Here is a 22,028-nt window from a genome sequence, read left to right on the forward strand (position 1 = left end):
GTTCTAACAAACCAACCACATCCCCTTACAGTATGTGTATTTTGTTTAACCCCACAAAGGATATTGATGCTTCAGCAAATGAAACTTACTTGACACAGGGCAGAAGTCCTGCTTCATGTGCTTTCACAAGTAATGTCATTCCCATCAACAGCTTAGATCACATGAATGAGACAAGCAGGATTAGACTTTTTGATACTTCAACATGCTATCTGGAGCACTGTTGACATTATGACCATTTTCCAGTAAAAATACTCTCCTGGTTTTCCTTATTGTTGTTAATGGTTTTCTTTTCTTTCTTTTTTTCTTCTTTTTTTCTTTTTTCTTTTTTTTGAAATACCTGTGACAGGCTGAAGTATGTGCTGGGACTGTGGCTGAAGTGATCCAGTCTGTGGTTAATGGGGCAGATGGCTGCGTGTTCTGCTTTGGCCATGCCAGGCTTGGTTGGTATTGTTAAATTTCCCTACTCATGCAGCAAAGTGAATATTTTTAACCCAAGATTGCTAGTACATTAAATTAGGGAAAACAAACTTTCATTTGTCTGTGTGTAGTAATTGTATTTGAAAGTGGTACACTCTGCATGACCTTGTACTACACCTTGACCTCTCGCTTACACATCTATTCACTTTGCATATTGTCTAAATGTTGGACAGCATGCTCTTTGAAACAGAAGTTATCTTTGAGTTGTTGCTTCATTCCATTCCCTATAACAATTTTTAGCACTGTCTTCAGTTGTTAATGAATGATCCAACAGTGATCTACAGTTTTACAAATGTGCTTGGTTTTGGAGACTGTTTGCCAAAATACCACTTTTATCAAGCTGTGTAAAGGCTGTGACTATCCACTCAAGTACTTGATGTTTGTGATGGCACTATTCAAGTGCTGTGACTGGGCACTCAAATAGTTTGATTTCTATTCTATTCTAATGGTTAACTGAATGTTACCAATGGATCAAAACTCACTCTTTGCGAACACATCAACAGCATTTCAGGTATTCATGGACAGACAATAAAAAGAAGAATCATCATCATTAACAACTATTCTTTTGAAATAACTGGATTTCAAGTGTAATCATATATTTTGTTCATACTTTTCTAATAGTATTTTGAAAATACTGTCTCTTTAATGAAGAGGGTTGTATTGTATGTGTGCAATGATCTCCATTCTTTACTGTCTCAAAGAAACACAGATGTACACATAAAACTGAAAAGGATAATTCAGTTTTTCAAGTGATAAAGAAGATCAAACTGTATCAGACCATGATTATCCCAAATTATAGGCAACAAAAACTGGAGAGTACTGAATGCTGCAATGCCACCAGCTCTGGTATAATGAATGGAGCAGGGCCACTACTCCAACTAACCACAAGGCTCCCCTGGGCCAGGCAGGAGTAATGCTAGGATGAGCACTTGGATATTTAACCCCCTGTGACCTGCCAAAGGCGAGATGCCAAATGAGATGGAAAAGAAAACCACCAGATAACGGTGTCTCACAAGTGCTACATGTCCTTTAGAGAGGCAGCCTACCTAGGGCTTTGCTGGAGCACGAGTTGAGTCTCTGCAGTTGCTTTGTTAACTGCACCACCACCATTCCACCAACTGCGGACACACCCAGACCTTGCCGCAGGCGTGTGCATAGAAATATTTTCTTGCTGATCTTTTTCCACATGGATTCAACATAAGAAATGAAACAAGGTAAAGATGCCACAAGTACTTGCCAGAAAGGATGTATACCTTTGTCATTTGGCTTATAAATTTAGGAGCTTCAGAAAACTTGTTTAAGAGCATTATATGTAGTGACACTTAAAGCAGTGTGATAGTACTCTGTGTCTGTTCTTAATCAGCAAACTTTTATAGCAGAGTCAAGCCAGAGCTATAATTGCAGAGTCAAATAATAGCAAACCAGGGGAAGGTTTTGACCCAAATGAAGTATTTCTTGGTATGGACCCACTTATGCACCAAATGACCATATGCACCTGGTTTTTTTTTTTTTCCTGTATGAAGTTACATCTTTATGATCCTGGGACCAGATTTATGTCAATCCCAACCCCAGCATATGAAGCATAATATAGTGCTTTGAAGTAAAATGGTATTCAAAGAATACCACACCCACAGTATCTAAAGCAGGGACTTTTAGAGACCATTGCACTCCTGCTCTGCTCAATTCCCCCCACTACTCACCCACATCAGAGGCTGCAGTGTTGTGTGGTAGGGACCTGCAGCACCCTGCCTGGGGAATGGGGAATGTCAGGGGAATGCATGAGGCAATGATTTTTGAAAGCAGGTCAAGATTTCATCTGTCAGTTTTAAATACTCTCTAGTTTCCATGTACTATTTGTCTGCCTGCCTATGTTTCTCCCTTGCTGACTGTCCTTATTGTAGCAAAGAAGTTGTTTTCATGAGGCTGTGCAGGATAATCTCTCTTGGCAGAAGGCCGAAGGTCCTGGGAGTAATGTTGTTATCTTTTCTCCATCTCTCTGTTCCTGACAGGGAAGTCGTACACCATGATCGGGAAGGATGATTCCATGCAAAACCTTGGCATAATCCCTTGTGCCATCTCCTGGCTCTTCAAGTTGATTAATGAACGCAAAGAGAAGACAGGAGCCCGCTTCTCAGTTCGAATTTCTGCAGTGGAAGTGTGGGGGAAAGAAGAAAATCTGAGAGACCTGTTGTCAGAAGTGGCTACAGGCAGCCTGCAAGATGGCCAGTCCCCAGGTGTCTACCTTTGTGAAGACCCTATTTATGGCATGCAGGTGAATCCAAGGTTCATTTTACATTGAAACAAGCAATGTGACTTTTTTTTTTTGAGCTATTGAGATGGTTCAAATTCAAGAACTACCCAGAGCATAAAGTTTATAGACTTGAAGTGTTTACTTTAAAACATGCAAGAACTTTATGACCTGCAGCTGCAGGGCCATCTGCTCTCCTGACCTAAATATTTGTACCTCTAGTATAACTGATGTTGAGCAGGGGCTTGTGTTTGCAATAAGATGTGAAAACATTCAGTGCAAACAAAAATTCACCTCATTCTTAAAAAAAAAAAAAAGAAAGTGTGATCTCTCTTTTGTAAAACAACAAGCTAAAATATTTACAGTACTGCACAAATAGCTGGAGGCCATTAATATGGCTGTTTATCTCTTTATAAACTACATTATTTATAGCACTTGCATTAACCATGTTGTAGGAAGCATTAATCGCTACTTATTAATTGCTGCCAAGAAATAAATTCCTGAACTGGGCAAGCCAAGAATAACTCGAACTCTTCTCAGGTTTGGAGGTTTAGCGGGAAGGAGTAACGGGCTCATATATTTTCTGGGTAACCACTAGGAAGTCTCAGCAGCTCAATTTTTTTTCCCCTCTTGGTTTGAGGCCTATTCTTTCATTTTGCTGTCTATGAGGGAGTGAATCTGATTTTTGTATGAGTAGATGAAGACGGAGCAAACCAGCATGATATAGCTTGAATACATTCTTTCAACCTTAAAGGCAAAGGCTGCTTCCATCCAGAACCTGCAGAGCACTGCCTGGAGGAAGGAACAGACCTACAGTGTCCTGTACCCTATTTCCAGCCCCAAGCATCTAGAAATCATGACTCACATCCACAAAAGTAATGAATCGTGAGATTTTAAACAACAAGTAATAAATTTTGTGTTTTATCTCTTTCTGGTTTAAGCCTTTTGGACGTACTTAGATCATATTTTCCACTCTCTTCCATTCTACCCGAGGACTACAAAGTTGCGTCTTGGTTTTAAATAACAATTAGCGCTCTCATTCTCACTTGACTCCTGGCTTTAGCGCTTTATGAAATACTTACAGTATCACAGGAAATCTCACCCTCTGGTATCCACGAACGGGTGCAGTCTAGTGAATATAAGATGGGAGACTTCAGTCTTCCCGTTGGGGTGATAGATGGACCAGTTAAGATCTGAATTAGCATATGTATGTTATGTATGTTACATAACTATGTAACAACTAGCCTCTCCTTTTCTTTACTAAGGTATTTAAGCACAATAGCAATAATAATAAATATCCCATTATTGTTGCTTATTTTCATATAGATACAGACAGAACAGCAGAATTGTTTTAGATCGGTGGAGAAAAGGTAGCTCCCTGAGATATCTATGTATCTCTGCAGTGTTAAATACTGAATTAAATTGCAAGCAAAAAAGCCTTTTTATGTGTGTTTACAAGACATAGCGACATTCTGGAGTCATGTGTCCTACACCAGAATTCTCAAAATCCTCAGATGAAGAGAGGATATTATATTATAGCCATACAGATACGCAAAATCAGCAGCGTGTATAGCAAATGAATAATCACCATATGTCATACTGTCTGTCATTGGGCCTTTCCAAGTATGCACATTTTCTTGTTGCTTACATTAGTGAGATCAGCCCACAGACTGGCCTGCCTTCTGCTTGCCTTGTTAACTCCTTCCTGCCCCCCACCCTCTTTCTAGAGAGAGCTTAGCCTGTCACCCCATCCCATGCAGAGCCTCGGCTTTATCCCTCCTCAGGCTGGTTAATGGTCACAAAGAGAAGACAGGAGCACTGTCTTCTTTAGGAAAACTTAACTTCTAGCTGAATTACATAGCAGGCGAACAGACCCTGAGAATGGAAGTTCCTCGCTGTTCTTACGCCAGACAAAACAAGTCTATCCTACGGGCTGTGGGCCAGCTCTGCGTACTAGCAAAACTAATGCCATCAGATTGCGCAGTCACATGTCCCTTCCACAGACAAACTAATCTTAGATGACATGAAACATGCATGCATTCCTAACGTTATGGGGGGTTAATAATATCTGCCCTCCTATGCTGTCTGTCACTTTGGAGAGATAAGAGCAGGCTGGTGACTGGGATTGAGGTCCAGCAAATGTGAATGTATATACATTACCTGCCTTGTTCCATTTAATGGATTGCCCTGGCTTGTGAGCAGGTGCATAAGCATGTGGTATGAAGGGGCAAGAAAAAGGCTTCTCTTCTGTGCTGCTCCCCACATGCTATGGGGCTGAACACAAGCTTCAGTCCTGTTATTTCGCAGATTTATTTGTGGACTGCTCCCTTCTAACACTTTCTGAAGGGTAACACATAGTCCTACCCCTGCCAGTCTCCACCAATGTTGAATTTGGGATTGATGTGTCTTCCACAAGTTTTTTTTTCACTTCTAACCATCAGAAGGACACAGTGATTGCCAGAGACAGCAATGGAGGGAAAAAAAAGGCAGTAAAAATAATGAAAATAATGAATAACTAATGAGCATAAATAGCTTAAAATTCTGGGAAAGTGAAGGAACAAATTTATGCATCTATCCAGCCTATAGGACGGTTTCCAGTTGCTGGGTTTACGTGTTACAATTGCCACCAGAGGTACCCTGAGTGAGAACCCTCAAAAGCCTGGATTCAATCGTGGGGCTCCTGGGGGGCATGGTATTGCCACTGCCAGTGTCAGGAGGGTCTCACTCCATCGGGCACCTCCTCCTTTTTGGTCCCATCAGAAGCCAGCGTACCCACAGTGTGTGTTGACTGCGGGAAGTTGTCTGGAAGTGTTGACTTGTGTGGGAGTTTATAGGTCATTTCTTCCTTGTGTTAACCCGCAGCTTCAGAATCAGAGCGAGCTCCGCGCCCCTACAGCAGAGAAGGCTGCCTTCTTCCTCGATGCCGCCATTGCCTCGCGTCGCAGCAGCCAGCGCGACTGTGACGAGGAGGATCACCGCAACTCCCACATGCTCTTCACTCTGCACATCTACCAGTACCGCATGGAGAAGAGCGGCAAAGGCGGAAGTAAGCTGTCCCTTCGCTCCCTTCTGTGTCCTCCAAGCCTGCCTGGAAACTGGCTTTAAACAGGCCTATAAACAATATTCCTAAGTGGTGAAAATTAGCAGAGCTCTCCATTCAGCATGAGGTAGGGCCATTCATACCAGCAGACTGTCCAACTGCCTGGTAAAGACCCACCAAAGGCCGTTAAAGGCCACTGGGGATTATTACCATCACTTGTCAATTTAGCTGCAGTTGTGGAGATACTAACAGTTAGTCCTCAGCGCTGAGTGGGCATCTGTATCTAAAAAAAAAAAGTGCTTTTCAAATTGGCTTTTAGTATTATCTTTGCTGATAGTGTTGAGGTCATGGATTAAAATGTTATGGCGACGGGAATCCCTTGCCACCGTACGTTAGCTGTTCCTCTTCGACATCTAAATAGGACAGCGTGTGTGGAAGCTGATGTTGGCAATGCGTAAACTGTACCTTTTCTTGGAGATACATGGTATTTTAGTTGCTGGCCCAACTACATGTGCACAAAGGACTCTCGTGGTTCTTTGTAAAGGCTCTGGGCTTTTCAAATTGGTTTGCTCCCTCTCTTTGCCTCTCTCAGACGCTTTCACTGGCTTGTGTCTTTACTTCCATCTCTTACTTGTAAATGAGGAAAAGATGCTTCCATGCCTACTTATATGTTTTTATAATTTTCAAAGGTTTCATTTGACTCGCACCATTTATATTTTTTCATTGTATTTATCTTCTGATTCAAGTCTCCCAAATTGGAGATATACAGACAGGGTTTTTTTTTAGGAAGTTCCAGCGATAGAAGATTTGTATAATATAAGAAGCACCCCCACCGAAAAAGAAAACTTTCACGTTAAAATTCTTTTTTTTAAATAATCATTTTTTAGAGGGAAAAATGTTTGTTTGAAAGACACCAGAGGCCTCTGTTTCTTTAAATTTTGGGGCTTAACCAATTCTGCAGAAATAGAATATGTTTCAGCTCCTGGCTCTGCATAGGTTATTTGTAATAAGGAATAGATTGCAAGTTATGATGTGTAGTGGGTGAGCACCACTGCAGTTTAATGTTTCAATGCAGAAAATTTACATTGACTGTACTTAGAATATAAGAGAGAAAACGAGAAAGTTGCTCTAAATGGAAATGCAGTTTGCATGTGTTTAAGTAATAACCCCTGTGGAATTGGCAGGCAGCAATCTCAATTAACTAAAGGTTTATTAATTAACCACCCTGCGGTGGAAAGGAAGACTGAATGCTCAATCGGCCTGGTTCATAGGAATAAAGATGGCTGATTTTGAGAGAATTATTATTACAATTATTTAATGCTCCATGCTTTTTACTGCATGCAAGTACATGAACACACAGTCCTTTTCTACTATTTTCAAATGCAATTAATAAGAGGGAAAAAATATTTTCCTGTGGCTATAATGACTCATTTTAAAAAAAAGAAGACATGATCCTGTTGGATTATAATATGGCATGCTTTGCCCACTTCTTGTAGTTATATCTTTGTCTTGTGGTCATACCACCTCCTGTCTTCAAGTTTCCATATCTGAGTGGCCTCACAAGCCAGGCAGGGTCAGATCTCACTGATAATTGAAAGAGGGGGGAATTTCAGCTGCTCAGAAAGGGCGCCTAGTGATTATCACTGTCTCCTGCTGTAATGAAGGACTTTTCAGAAAACAATGTGAAGATAGGAGAGATATATAAATTCCAGCAACAGGATTAAAAAAGGATAGGAAAAAGAAAAAAAAAGAAAGAAACCCAGCTTCTAAAGGATAAGAGATTAAAGGTTTGGCTAACGTATGATTTTGGTACAAAATGACTGTTAGAATAATGCATTGTGCTGTACTTACCTCCTTGTTAGGTTCATTACCAGGAATGTCATTAAGCAGGCTTAGCACTGTTGAAATAAATGGTGTAGTTGCCAGGCACATTAGTGGAGAACTTGCCTAACACATAAATTCATTTTCAGATCAAGCAAGTGGATCTGCCATCCTAAAAATGTCTTTCTTTGACTTGTAAATTAAATAAGAACGAAAGATCTGATAATTTCTCTTATTGTGGATTTCCTCAGCCTGTGTAATAGGAATATGTGTGGAAACAACATGACTAAGATTTTGAAGGATAGTGATTTCTTTCATTTTCTTTTGTTTCCCTAATGTCTGGTAATCTTAGCAACAGAAATATTTATTACATGTAATTCATTAAAGTCATCTGCAGTCATTTTCAGTAGCAACTAAACATATTTCCTCGTTTTTCTAAGTAAATCGTTGGGGGATACTCAAAAAAGGTAATTTCGGCCTTCTGAGGGCAGCAGTCTTAGAGGACTCAGGGACTCTTAAGTCTAAGAGTTTTAAGGACTCTTAGAGGGGAGGCAAAGGTCCTCCATGAGCAGTTCAGAAGAGGTGAAGGTGCAGCTGCCTGGACGGTTCCCCAGGGAAGCCTGACTTTCTGCAGCAAGTGCAGGAGCCCGTAGTGTGTCTGGATACTTCCCCATGAGAAGTATCCCACCACTTCCCACCACTGAGAGCACAGTGGTGAAACTTCCATGGACATGTTTAATGGGTTGTCGTATAATCTGGGGACCGTTACAGCATTTTGAATTTCTAGCCACTAACATCAGTTTTAATCAGACATTTATTCTTCACTGCTGTTTCATGATACTCGGCATGACTTAACCAATATCGCAGTATAATCTAATACATGGAAGTCCTGTGTTGCCTAATACCTGATGTAGCTGAAGCACTCACAGGACTTAAAAGAAGCAGAAGTTACTGTATTTTAACAATTGTTGACAGAGATGCTGGCTACATTTTTGGAATATTATTCTCAAATCCCATAGCATAAACCGCTTTCACAGAAAAAGTCTTCTTTCTTCTTTCTTCTTCTCTCTTTCTTCTTTCTTTTTTCTGTCTCCTTTGCTTTTATTTTCTTATCTTCACTTCCTTCTCTTTATTCATGTTTCTTTTTTCTTCTATCATAAAAATCTTCCTGTAGTTTTATTGTTGTTCGTTTTAATTAGCTATCACCTACAACTGAAACAGAATTATAGAATTATATACAACACATTCTACAGAAAGGCTTTATATTTTTATAGAAAGTTTTGCGTCATGCAAGATACCAGGTAGTAGCAATAAGCAGTGAGCCCTGTGTTTTGGAGTGCTTACAGAAGGAAATATCTCTCTCCTTATTTTGTCAGTGTAGGTTAACATGTTTTAAGTTACAGCTAATAGTTATTTATACCTTTAGTAGCTGTATGTTTTCTATACATTTTTCATAGTAGATTTTCTATGAGCAAAGCTGCAAAATGATATGATCGTGTATCACCTTTTTGTCAATATGTAGAAGTTTTACAAGTATCTTCTTCACATATCTATGTAAATTTATTTCCTTCTACCTCCTACATGCCTGTATACCATGGCATGGTACCACAGCTACTGAATGCAGGGTCACTGAAAAAACGTGCTTGTGGTTGATAAGACATTTCCAAAGCAATGAAATGTATCTGGAAACTTCATGTCCCCATCATGTGGTTGCTCCCATCGCCATCTTTGCTTGTGAATTGGTCTCCCCCCACCGCTAATACTTTTTTTACCAGATGCATAAGTTGAAGTGCTGTGTCAAAATGACTGTGAATTTATTTGCATAGAGGTAAACTCGGATGTGAAAGTATTTCAACTCCTGTTTAAGTTATGTTTGTATCTTCCAATAGCGCTCTTACCTTTTGAGTTAAGTTCCTAAAAGTAAAACTTCCTTTTCCTACGGATGGCTTCTAAACTAACTCTTGAGAATAGGGAGGAGTGGTCAAAGAACAGATGCAAAAAAACCCAGCTAGGAAATGGTCTTGGGATAATAAAGAATTAGAAGCACTTCTGTAAAGTCTACATAGTCCTCATCCTAGGTTCATAAGGAACCATAGGTTTTTAAAGAGAGCAAATGTCTGTTAATCATGATCTTTCACTGGCAGCATGTTTTCACTTTAAATGCAGTGTGTTGATACAGAGTAAACAAGAAGAAAACCATAGGGATCCACTGCCAGTTTTACAGAAATTTTTTTCAGAACAGAGCAGCTTGTCCACAATCCATTACCCATGGCATGGCAAATCTTTTCTTAGTCCAAATGATAATGTAAAAGTATATAGACTTAAAGCAAAGTTGAACGTCCCACAGACGCCACAGGTTCTTCTGAAGATCCAGTATTCAAGATGGGAAAGATAAGAGAAGCTACCACAGGATCACTGCTCACCAAGTAGCAATTCCCAGCCTGTAATTTTCTGGACAGAGGATCCGTAATGACAGAGGCAGAAACAGAGCCAGCTCAGGTACAGGTTAATAGAGCTATATTAAAAAAAAAAAAAAAAGCACAGTGGTGACTCCCACAGAGTTAAACCTGCAGCAGCGGGTGAGTACTGAAAGCCTCGGCAATTTTTAAGCAAGTCTGGAGTGGACAGCAATGTACAGCAATAAAGGCTGACAGTGAGTTAACAGGACCCCTACAGTTTGTTGCCGCTAACACGAATTAGGAAAGGTTTCTGGATTGTTTCCTCTTCACAAGTCGTGGCGAGTCTTTTGCTTTCCTGGGAAGCTGCTTTTGGAGGCACATGCTAACTGCTTGCTTTCTTTGTTTATGGCAGTGTCTGGAGGTCGCAGCCGCTTGCACCTTATTGACCTGGGTAGCTGTGTGAAAGTGCTCAGCAAAAACCGGGAGGGAAGCTCTGGCCTCTGTCTCTCATTGTCAGCACTGGGCAATGTCATCCTCGCCCTTGTCAATGGAAGCAAACACATCCCGTACAAGTAAGTGGTATTCTGTGTTGCACCTAATGAGGGGATGCCTGCAAGCAGCTTGCTTGTCTGGGCCTGAGGCAGACTTGGGGTAAGCAGTCTGCTGGGGTCAGTGCAGCCCTCCTGAGGTACAGCAAAACCTGCCTAAGGTTCAGTGACACCTGATCTAACCTTACATCTGGTAGCTACACTGTATTTGACATTCAGGTTTCAAAGGAAGAAGCCTGCTGAAATAGGACCCAGGTGTCTTAAAGATCTTAAGGCTTGAAGTTCAGCACATTACAGTTTTGTTTTCTAGGACTGTTCAAAGATTTCTCTAATGTTTCAAAACATCTGAGAGCCAGTTTCAGATTTGCTCCACAGAGACCAACGTTGTTGCCATAATGGAGCACTATACAGAAAATAATTTTGCTGTCCGTTGTGTGGAATTTAGTTTCTTGAAAATATATGTCACAGTGAGCATGCATGTTTGTCATGAGATTCTTTCTGTGATCCAAGGTTACTTTGTATTTTATTTTTGTGTGATTTGAATCTCAGTGTCAGCCTTTCACTTGCAAAAAAGAAGTAGGCCCTTCCAGTCACACTAGACAAGTGGCCTTTGCTACTGCAGGGAGCTTCTAGGAAATTAGAGGAATTGCTTACTTAGTGGGTATATTTTATACTCATTTCTCTTCATCGTTGTCTCACCCCATTTGTCATGTGTGCAGGTCTGAAGGCAAGTTTGGATTCATTACCCAACCCAGACAGTCACACAGCCTTCCTATTGAGAAGTTTCTGATTTTGTGGATGGTATTGCCTTTCTCTAGCCTAAAGCTTAGGGAGTAGCAACTATCATCACAGGAATGGCTTACAGTAGCATCTTGTAATCAAATTGCTAATGAATGTCACCATTCATGAAGGACATGTATGAGATCTGGAGTTAGGAACAACAAGATGACATGAAAAACGAACAGTCATTCACAGAGCATATTTCAGTCCATACATTTTACCCTTTTTATCATTTTAAAGGCTGCAAACATGATTATTTTCTCATGTTCTTCAAGATTGCAAGGTATTGACAAGTTTTACATCTTTGGTTTTGTCTTCATTTTGGAAAATAAAGATTAATTGAGTTTGGTTATAATTTTATTTTTCTTCTATCATGTATTTTCCAAAACTATTTGGCAGTCTGGGCTTAAAACATGCTCTCTGGAAATATTCCTGTTCCTGGAGCTCAGTCAGACTGGAATTCAGTTAAGGGCCAACCAAATTTGTTCGTTTAAATCTTCATGAAATGTTTTGTGGATCGTGCACCTAGTCATAGTGTGAACTCTGCACTTCACAAAGTGTAGCTCAAACTATGCTTATCAAAAACCTGTCTTCCTTCCTGTTGGATTTTATGGATTGAAGGGAAGGCCAACTGTAGGAATAGAAAAAATGATGTTAATGATGCTCCCTAGGCTAGAACTAAACACACAAGGAATAGTTACCAAATATAACAGCTGTCTTTCCTGGCAATGCCTGACTGGGAGAAAAGCATTACCAAACATGTCTTCTACTTGCTGCACTACCAATCTCTTTCTGCTGTGATTCCCAGCTGTTGCACTTCTAAGCTTACACAGCCAGAGGTGCCAGCACACTTGCTCATCAATGTTTCTGTACTGCTCTCTTCAGGCCAGCATGTCCTCTTGAATTTGCTCCTATAAGAGCAGATAGTATAGAGTATAACTATAGAGAAGTGATTTGTCATCTGTAAATCAGAGGCAATGTCTCTTGTTTCTAAGGAGGACCTTTAAAATGTAATTTGAAAAACATGTTGGCATATGTTGGAGCAAATTTTGTCCACTTCTTGCTGAGAAAAGTGCAGAAAGCATTTTTTCCCAAATGTGATCTATTCACAAGCAATGGAAATAAGAGTCTTGGTGGCTGGGTGAGCGCAAACATTATCTACTCAGTGATCCGGCAGTACAGATGTGTGCTGCTCCTCAGTGGAGAAGAGAGGAAGGAGGGGGAGGGTTGTGTGCTGCATTGTAGAAGAGGCTGAGCATCCCATAGACTGATGTGATATGTGTTCAGTAGCGCCTCTTGTTTAGAGCAACAGCTAGCCTATCTAGCGGAGATCATTTCCCTTTCTTTAGGGGTGTTCTCTTTCATTGTTAAGGATAAAATTAAAATTTTGTTAACTGCCTTTTCTGAGTGAGACCAAAGGAAAACAACGGAAGTGTTTTCGTATGTGATAGCACTGCATGTTGTCTGTGTGGTCTCAGCAAATTTCCATAGAGCAGCAGACAAAATGGAGCATCTTTTCTTTATCTGAGCTATTAAACAGCCATCAAGTATTTTATGGCAGCCTGTCAGTAGGCACTGCATGGCTTCCTGGGAGCCCGGGAACTCACAATTTCATAGACATCAGGTTTTCTCTTACTGCAGAAATTTAGTTCTTTAAAGTCTTAGAGGCTGCAGGCTCTTAAACTCCCTTCAGTGCTGTACCCCGCTTTATCTCCACGGGTAGTAGTTGTAGGGAAAAGCTTGTTCAGATTCATAGCTGGTATAAGCAGATGCTCCTGCATTGCTTTCAGTGGACTGTGTGTTTATGTCAGGGATGAATTTGCCTCTCTGCCTGCAGTCCCTATGAAAAACACACGCTGGTGTTCAGCCCATTTTGCATTTTTTTTTCCTTACTCATAAGGCTAAGCCATGGAAGCCATTAAGTTGGAATCTTTCTCCCTTGGGAACACTGCCACCCCTCATCCCCCCCCCCCCCCCCCCCCATTTTGGGAATAGTAACACAGATTGACACTAGCTTTAGCAGGAACTTGTCTTCTAAAGTTCTAAGAAAGTAATGTAGAAATTCTCAGACATCAAACAATACAGGTTGATATGGTTTGGGATCTTGTCCTGCATTCAAGTTAAATTCCACGTGGATCTGAAGAATGGGCAAGAATCCCTATAATGGGCAACCACATGCAGCTAATGAGTGACCAGGCTGTGATTTCTGGGAGTTTGTGTCTTTCACATATGTACTTATAATCTCTCTCTAATATCTCAGTGGGTTATCTCTTTGTCACTATTAATGTCCAGACTTATTTTGAACCTTACTAAGCACATCATTCTGTCATGGTATGATCAGTGTGTTCTTCCAGCTCAGTATGTTATATAAAAATAGAATTTTTAATTTGACTTAAATACATTGCCATTTAATGTCACCAGTTTCTTTTGCTCTTGAGTTACAAGCAAATCTCTCAAAAGACTGGGCAAGAATTATTTTCTCTGCAGGAATGTCAAATATCTTCATAAAAATTGGAAGGGGACACTTGCAAGCCCAAGGAAGAGCAAGGGAGTCAACTCCTGCCCTGACCAAGTTTGACAGAGCTAAGATCTGCTACAGGAGGAGGGTTTTGCTAAGCTGCAGTAATTGTTAGTGACATTTTATTTTTTTAAGAGCATTTCAGCTTTACATTAGTGCTGCATTATCTGCCTCTGATTTCCAAGATGAATGTGTTTTAAACCCTCAAATGAATACCCATTTGCACAAACTCCAGATACTGGTTTATATAGCTCACTATTCAAAAATTACTCCAGTTGCTAGGCAACAAGGGTGGTGATAATTCATGGTAATACTGTTTTGGAAATAATCATTTTTACACATTTTAATGACTATGAGAATGTAAGAAAACTGTTTAGAAAAGTGCAAGGCTGTATGAATTTCTCTTTCAGAAATTGTTGCTTGTTTTATTTAATAGGCTTCTCTCTTAGTGTGCTATCTCAATGTACTTGTGTTTCTGGAGGCATCCTATATTTTGAACTACATGCTTATGCTTATCCAAGGAGGGAGTCTTGTCCATAAAATAGATGGGCGTGAGTCAAAAGCATGAATTTTATTCTTGGCACTTCTGCTTCTCTGTCATACGGTTGCAGTTCCTCACAGATTTTACATGCTGGTATTGGGTTTTTTATGCTATCTGTAGAAAATAAAATTATGTTAAGTGACTGGTACAAGGTTGCACAAGAGGTTTAGTGGCAGAGTCACCATGTTTTAAGATCTAATCTGGTGCTTAAACCATGGGCTAATCCATTCTTTCTTTCTGCATGACCTTTGGAAAATTATTTATTTCCGTATTTATTTATTTATTCCCATTTATAAAACAGCTAGAAAAAAATCAAGTAGGACTTTGTAAAGGGCATTCAGACTTAGCAGAAAGCATTTTAACTGTTGCTAGGACTCTGTTACCTTATCTTTTCACTTCTTTTAGAGTTAAGGACTCACATAGATGGTCCTAACAGGATGCAAAATCTGTTTTTTTTTTGTCAAGGGTAGACTATTATTTCTTTTAAGTGAAGAGGAGAAAAGGGAAAGTGTTGGATTATAGTATGTGGTATAAAAGATGAGCCTAAAGAATATGCTGTATATCAGATATTTTCTTTAAATTGTTAGTTAATTATTGGAGTAAAAATGAAAATGAGGTTTGGATCGATCCAGTAATTCAGATTCTTTTCTTGGTTAAATGGGTGTATCTTATCTGCAGGTGTTTCATTCATGTAAAAAAACTGTGTGAAGAGAACTGGGATCCCAGGTAGCTTTTGTTTATATGTCTTGCCTTTACATTTATAGCATGAGTTAGATTATTTTTCTCCAAAGAAATATCAGTGAAAACTTTTCAGGAAGAGATAAGGAAAGCTAGAAACAAGTTCACAATACAATTCTTGTACAATAACTAGTATTAGAACTGGAGATTTTATCCTTATTTGCGAGCTTGTACTAAGTCTTAGTTTTGTGGGATTCACACAACCGTGTCTGCTTACTAGGCCCAAGAATTTAATGCCAAAATTGAACTATATGCCCAATGAGCAATCTGTTTATTGATTACTTCATCAGCACCTAAACCTGAAATAGTGTATTTTTTTTAATTGAGAGATTTCAATCACTTTTGCTTTCCACTGCTGCATCTACTAGTCTTCTGTTCCTTGCTTTTGCTTCTCCTCAACGAGAACATGGTACAAAGACCACAGAAACCCTCAGAAAAAATCTAGTGCTGCCTTTACTCCAATCTTTCTGTGTTAATTTAGTATTTAATATATTAGAAGTGGATGAAGAACTGTTTTGGTGTTTTACTTGTGGAAATGTGAGAGCAGATGAAGGAGAAATAAAGAATGAAAATGAGGACATGAGTGACAGCTGAAACAGAATCACAGGACTGGGAAATGGCCCAAAATGAATGGGCGAGCTCCAAGAGACACTGAGATTACGTGTAGAGGAGACAACAATCCACAGAGAAGAACTGGGAAGCAAAAGAGAAAAAGAAACGAGCCCATTCAAAAAGAGGAATAAGCCTAAGAAATACCCCTGAATGATCCGATTGTAGGAGAGTAGTCAATAGAGATTTTGTTGAATGTGAAATAGTTCCTAATTAGCTATGAAAAACATGAGCTGCTCAGGAACAAAAGAATTTTTCCATGGTGTTGGCAGCCAGGTCGTATGGACCAGAGCCTTGGCGAGCAGACAGAGAAGCCGTTGGAGCAATGCCGTATTACACCAGCTGAGGACCTGGCCTTAGGTGCACGCTCTTTGACACTAGCCAGAGTGCTTTGGCAACATGGAAGAGCAATGCAGTTGCTGGCAAGAGGTGAGCACTGAAACACTGTCAGCACAGATATGATGAGGACTTGGAGCATCTGGCAATTACTTTCACTTCTGGGGTTTTTCTGTAGCTAACAGTTTTGCTAGGTTGAATTTCTGACAATTTTCTTCTTTATTCCAGGGAATTACATAAAATAGATGGAATCAGGGATGCACAGTCTGTAAATGTAGGAAAACTTCTTACATTTTATTAGAGTAATTTAATCTGCAACTCAAGAGCATGAGGATAACAGATTTTGCATGCTCCAGCAATCACTCTTGTAGTGTTCATCAACAATGTACTTATTGTAGGACGGTTTGTACAGCTGATAGTGCAGATTTGAGCTTTATCTGCACACTTCTTACAGTACTGTGTTTCATCATCAAGCTAATGAGAGATAGTAGACAAAATCCTCAAGGAAAGCTTCAGTGGAGCTGCCTTTCCCCAGCTTTGGGTTTTCAGCTCAGTCCTGCCAGGCTGGCAACATGATAATTATTGGAGCAGAGGTGTCCGCGTGCATGTGTAGTAGATACAAGCGAGTGTGTTGCATTCACTGAGTCTGATCCCCTGTTACACCAGTTTTACAACAACCCTCAGCTGACATGGCTCCATTCTGCACAAGTGTTCAAGTGGGAAGAATCAGGCCTCATCAGCTAGCTCTTTTAATGCTCTTTGAATCACTCGATGAATGACCGCTTTACAGATACTGTAACAAGCAAATAATGATGGACTGCAAAATGAAATGAGAAGGGAAGTGCTTGTGGTTTATAGTCAGATTTAATAGCAATTACTAATTGCATTTAAATAGCCATTCCTATTAGCAGCAGATAGCTGCATCATGGAAGGACGCTACTTTGGTCCCAGGCCAGCACAGGCATGACTGGTAATGAACAAGCAATCCAGTAGCGTGCAGATATTGCTGAAATATAACTTGAGTGGGACCCAAATAGGCCGTTGTGCTGATTTCATATACAAATGAATCTGTACTTAATTCATTAAAATGCCATTTTGAACCTTCAGTTAGGGTATCCAGCAGTTTATTCTTACCTGTTCCACCACTGGTTCAGGCTCGATTGAACATTAATACATTTTCTCCTGTGGAAATAGGGTGATAATTCATTTCATGTATAATTGAACAATTTTTAAATAGTAATATTCGTGGAATAACTAGCTCTTGTGCCATGCAGCAAATTATCAAAAAGAATGTAGTAATATTTATTAGCCTTACTTCATGTTTTTGGTTGTCTGCAGTTTCTTGAATAGTTGCATATGGATATGATCTGTGAAATTAACTTTCGTTTCCCTACTGATCCTTCTTTCCCTGCACAAAACCAGTGTGACTCAGGGCAAGAGAGCAGAGACATCCCACTGCAGATGACCAAAGAAAATAGCTTTTCTCTGTATAATGCCAGTATGTAGCCCCTTGTTTGGAGTTGGGCATCTCATTGCTAAGAAGAGGTTACAGGCTGCAGAGAATTTAAAAGAGAAGAATTATGAATGGTCTGAGATGAAAGGGTTACTCGCCTGGAAGAACACCGTGACAGAAATAAAGCTTCATAGCTTGCAGGGAAAAGGAGACCTCTAAGAGGGGAGACGACAACTACTCTGTAGTATTTCAAGGATCTGAATACACGCAGGAGGAGAGAATTGTTTCTGGAGAGACAAAGTGGCAGAATGATTTCTTATCCCTAAGTAATGAGACAGAGGAATATATACTTGAAAGCATTCTAGCAGTGATTCCTGTTAGTCAATAGAATAACTTCCCAAGAGCTGAAGTGAACACTTTATTGGTAGAATGATTTAAAAGCAAAATAAACATGTAATTAACAAATATTAATTAACAGTTATATAATAAACAGTTCCAGATTGGGTAGGGTCTAGGCTTATGCAATTTCAGAGTTCGGGGGACAAATCTTTAACAATTTTCATTAGCTTCCATTTTGATAATTTATTTTCGTCCTTGTTTGGAAAGTGTTTGCACATTGCAGGCAGTTATACAACTAAACAATAAAACATGTTCTAGTGTGTCTACTAGAATCTCCACTGCTTTTAGGAGTCTGAAAACCAGCAGTCAGCTGGATTGTTACACTTGCATGGCATCAAAGAAATCCAGAAAGTCTCAGTGGTGTCTTTCTCAAGACTCTACCCTAGCAGGGATATGGGATGTCCGTCTGTGCCCGATGATTTAACTCAGTTAACCACTTTTCTTCCTTCATCATTTACACTTTCTTTTTAAGGTCTCTTTCTCTTTGAATTGCAAAATCAAGCTCTCCCAGTGCTTGATCCAAAATTCCCTGTAAGTCAATGGAAGTCTTTTTATTGGGCTTTGGCTTAAGCCCACAGATTAGAAAACATGCTTATATCTAATTAGATGAGATAATCCTCAAATCCTTGCTAAGGGATATTGTATACCATAGTTCATGTTCAGTATTTGATGATTAACAGCTTATTTGTTGAAAGAGGCAGTATGTGGTTAAGTGTTACCTAGTGATGAGTTTGGGATTGCAAGGGACGTGATTGATGGAATTGGTGAATGTGAAAACTGGAAATGTACAATCATCTATTGACTGGTTGTAAATGGGTCTGTGACCATGAATTTGGAGCTTAAGAAGGTTGCACAGGAACCTGCCACATAAATAGGCACAAGCAGGACTATTTGATTTTCCTCTTCAATGTATATAAATAGTATTTGTGACCTTAACTTAAAAAGAAACAAAAACTTGATTTACATTTTCTGGGAAAATAATTGAACAATTTTTATGCATACTCCGTCTTTGCTTGGACTCTATCTAACACCACCTCCTCAATGGAGTGACAGGCCCTAGAGGCTTTGAAGAGAATTGTGTGATTGTAAATGGAGAATACTTCAGCCAGTTTGTCTTACTGCTTCAAGACCATTTGAATGGCATTGCAACTGCAAGGTGTTTTTTTCCATACAAACTTTTATTGAAGTTCTTATTTTCATAACATGTTTGAGAGGAAAGCAATGAAGACAATCCTTTTGTGCTCTTTAGATACCAGCTAGCTTCTGCTGGGTGATCAAAGTTTTCTGGCTGGTGGTTGCCTCCAGGCCTGTACACAATGAACAGATGTGAAGTGAATTTTTTAAAATATGCATTGACTTTTTAGAATTAAGCAGGCTGGTTAGAACTGTCTTCTGAGGTATTAAAATTATCTCTCTCTCCTGCTGCAGAACAAACTTGTTAGATTATTTTAATTTTTAAAATTGTGTTTGTTTATAAATGCCATCAGGTGACATGCTTTCTAGCAATATGTGACAAGACTCAGTAAAATTAATTTCAGACAGCAAGTTTAACTGTTTTAGCTGTATTTTGTCTCATCTACCCCATCAGCAAAACTGTTCTACCTCCCATACTTAAAATTATTTTCCAATGGGTTATTTTTGAGGGGTGGGGGGAGTTACTAAATTGTTTCTCTCCCTATTCCTTAGTTTGTGCTCTTGGGCAGAAATAAAGCTTCACTCGTTTTGAAAATCAATGACAAAACGTACGTCCATCCTGTGAGAAATATCCACCCTTCTGGCTCCCTTTGGTACGACTGGTTCTGAACAGCAGAGACCTGGGTAGCAGAATGATAGTGGCAGCTGTTTTGGGTGCTGTTACAAACCTGGGAGCTATGGAGGTACAGTCGTCAGTCTCTATAAATAGAACAAAAGGAGAAAGTTGGGAGCTGTCATAGACGTGAAGGGATTTTTGGGCTCGGAAGGGGATGCACAATGTATTACACTCTTTGCAGGAGTGGGTGCTCTCACTGATTGAAGTCTCTATCCTGCTGCCCTCACTGTAGGCAGCTTGCACAGCCTGCAGCTTTCCCAGGTGTCCTGCCTGCCTTCAGCAGAGCTCCAGAGGGCAGGGCTTTCGCATCGCTCCCGTGTCGCGTGTGCCAGTCCCGTCGGGCAGCTCAGACGGCATTAGGCGCCTGCGCCGCTCGACTCAGAGACAGACGGAGAACAAACGAGGGGAGCCACTTATGAGGTGAGCTGTTAAAAGCACCTCATCATCTCTGTGCAAGTGGGACCTGAATCTCCTTGGAGCAGTCTTTTAAGGATTGAACACAATTTTCATGTCTGCCTCCAGCTATAAACAGAGTAGCAGAAACTTTTGTGCTCCTAGACCGTGTTTCCTCTCTCTTGCAAACAACAGTTTTCACAGGCTCCGGTGATGTGCTTTGAAGTTACACGCATGTGCAAGAGGACAGGAATTAGATGCAGTATCCAGATCTGCTCCCCAGTTGGCCAGTACTGCATAACAAAAAAAAAAGTTTCCAAAGGTATGGTGTTAGAGAAATAACTGCACTTCTTCAGAGAGGGAGAGAGAGTATTCTAGGAGCTCTGTATATTCAGTCAGACCATGCCAACACGCACCTCCTGAATCCTGCTCATCTCTCTCATGTGCAGACATTGCTGGGGTGATGGAGGATAGTTCTCATGCCAAAGGGAAAGGAGGGTAACTGCTGTAGTTGTGATAGTTTACACTGATGTGAAAGAGGGGCTGGTGGAGGACCAAAGCTGAATAAGATTTGACTCTGAAAATACATGCCTGTGAAAGAGAACCCTACCACATTGTGCTCCAGTGAGATTTGTGAAACGCTCCTATGCTTTTTTCAGCCAAGGGTTGAGGCAGCTTACTGTGGAGTGTGTTTTACAGAAGAAATGAGGGTGTGCTTTGGTAACCTTTAGGATCTTTGCATCATACGGAATATAAAATAAGCCTGTTAAGCTGGTAACAGATTTTCTTTTCTCTTCTTAGATGACTACTGCCATTTTGGATGGCTATGTGCTGTGTAATGGCATTATAATCAGTGGCTTTTATTGGTTTTGAGCTACTCTTGATTGCAGTCCTCTGTGAGCTCCTTCACCTGGAATCATTTATGTGTGTGTCAGACATAAATTTCAAGAAGGTTACACAACTGGCAAAGTCCTTTGTGTCCATTTGCAGGTGGCGTGCAGCTCCCCTCACGCTCATCTTTGCGGAAGAAGCCCCATGGCGATGAGGGTCGTGTTTGGAGCTGCTCTGGCTGCTGTGAATCTGAATCTGGGTCTCTCTACTGTATATGCTCCCAGGGGCTGTCACTGTCTTCCCAGCAGGGTCAGGGCTTGTCCAGGCAGGGACATGATGCTTCTGCAGCACTGTAGCAGAACTCCTCCAGTCTCCACTGGTATTACAAACGCATATGTTAGGTGTACTCTGAAAATTGAAATGGATTTTTTCATCCTCCTAAGAAAATTCATAGTTTTGCTTAAACTTTTCTACCAAAAATCTTTTTTCACAGAGGGATAAGACAATGAAAGCGAAGAACTACAAGCAACTCAGTAGGTTTATCTGACAATAAACTGGCTATTGGAAACAGATACCACAATAAGGTTTTCTTTACAAATTGGCTCATTTGATTAGAGAATAATTTACATTGTTTAATACGTAAGATTTTGAATTTTCTCTGATAACGCTATTATGTCACACCCATACAAAAGATAGTATAACCCTTAAAAATACATTTTTAGTTCCATTGGCCAGGTTCCATCCATCGATAGTGCTTCTCTGTGGAGCGATACCTGATTCTTTTGAGGAATCACTGCTTCACACTAATAAACTGTTACTATGTTTTACTATGTTTCTCATAGTAAATTAACATCTCCCAGCCCCGTGGTCTGATTATGTTCATATTGAAACATTTCTGGCAGCTAATCAGCAAACCTTTGCATATTTAAATAGAGAACATTCTTTTGGGAGATCTAGAAAGATGGGCAGAGAGCGGCAAGTCTTCACTGCTCTTGCAGGTTCCAAGAAGGGGAGTCCTGAGGGATTCTTGCTCCTTCTGCCCATAGTAGGAAGAAAAATTCCCTACCACTATATTTAGGAAAAAAGT

General features: G+C 40.2%; 1 protein-coding gene across 1 annotated transcript in view; it reads left to right on the forward strand.

Moving 5' to 3' along the window:
• Positions 1 to 22,028, forward strand: part of KIF26B (kinesin family member 26B) — a 304,053-nt gene that overhangs the window by 241,025 nt on the left and 41,000 nt on the right. The window contains exons 7-10 of the mRNA XM_075146579.1: positions 347 to 440; positions 2,487 to 2,749; positions 5,588 to 5,771; positions 10,398 to 10,557. Of these exons, the coding sequence (XP_075002680.1) occupies positions 347 to 440; positions 2,487 to 2,749; positions 5,588 to 5,771; positions 10,398 to 10,557 (701 nt within the window). The remainder of the gene's footprint in view (positions 1 to 346; positions 441 to 2,486; positions 2,750 to 5,587; positions 5,772 to 10,397; positions 10,558 to 22,028) is intronic.

The sequence above is a fragment of the Calonectris borealis genome, chromosome 3 (genome assembly GCF_964195595.1).
Source record: "Calonectris borealis chromosome 3, bCalBor7.hap1.2, whole genome shotgun sequence".
Classification (NCBI taxonomy): domain Eukaryota; kingdom Metazoa; phylum Chordata; class Aves; order Procellariiformes; family Procellariidae; genus Calonectris; species Calonectris borealis.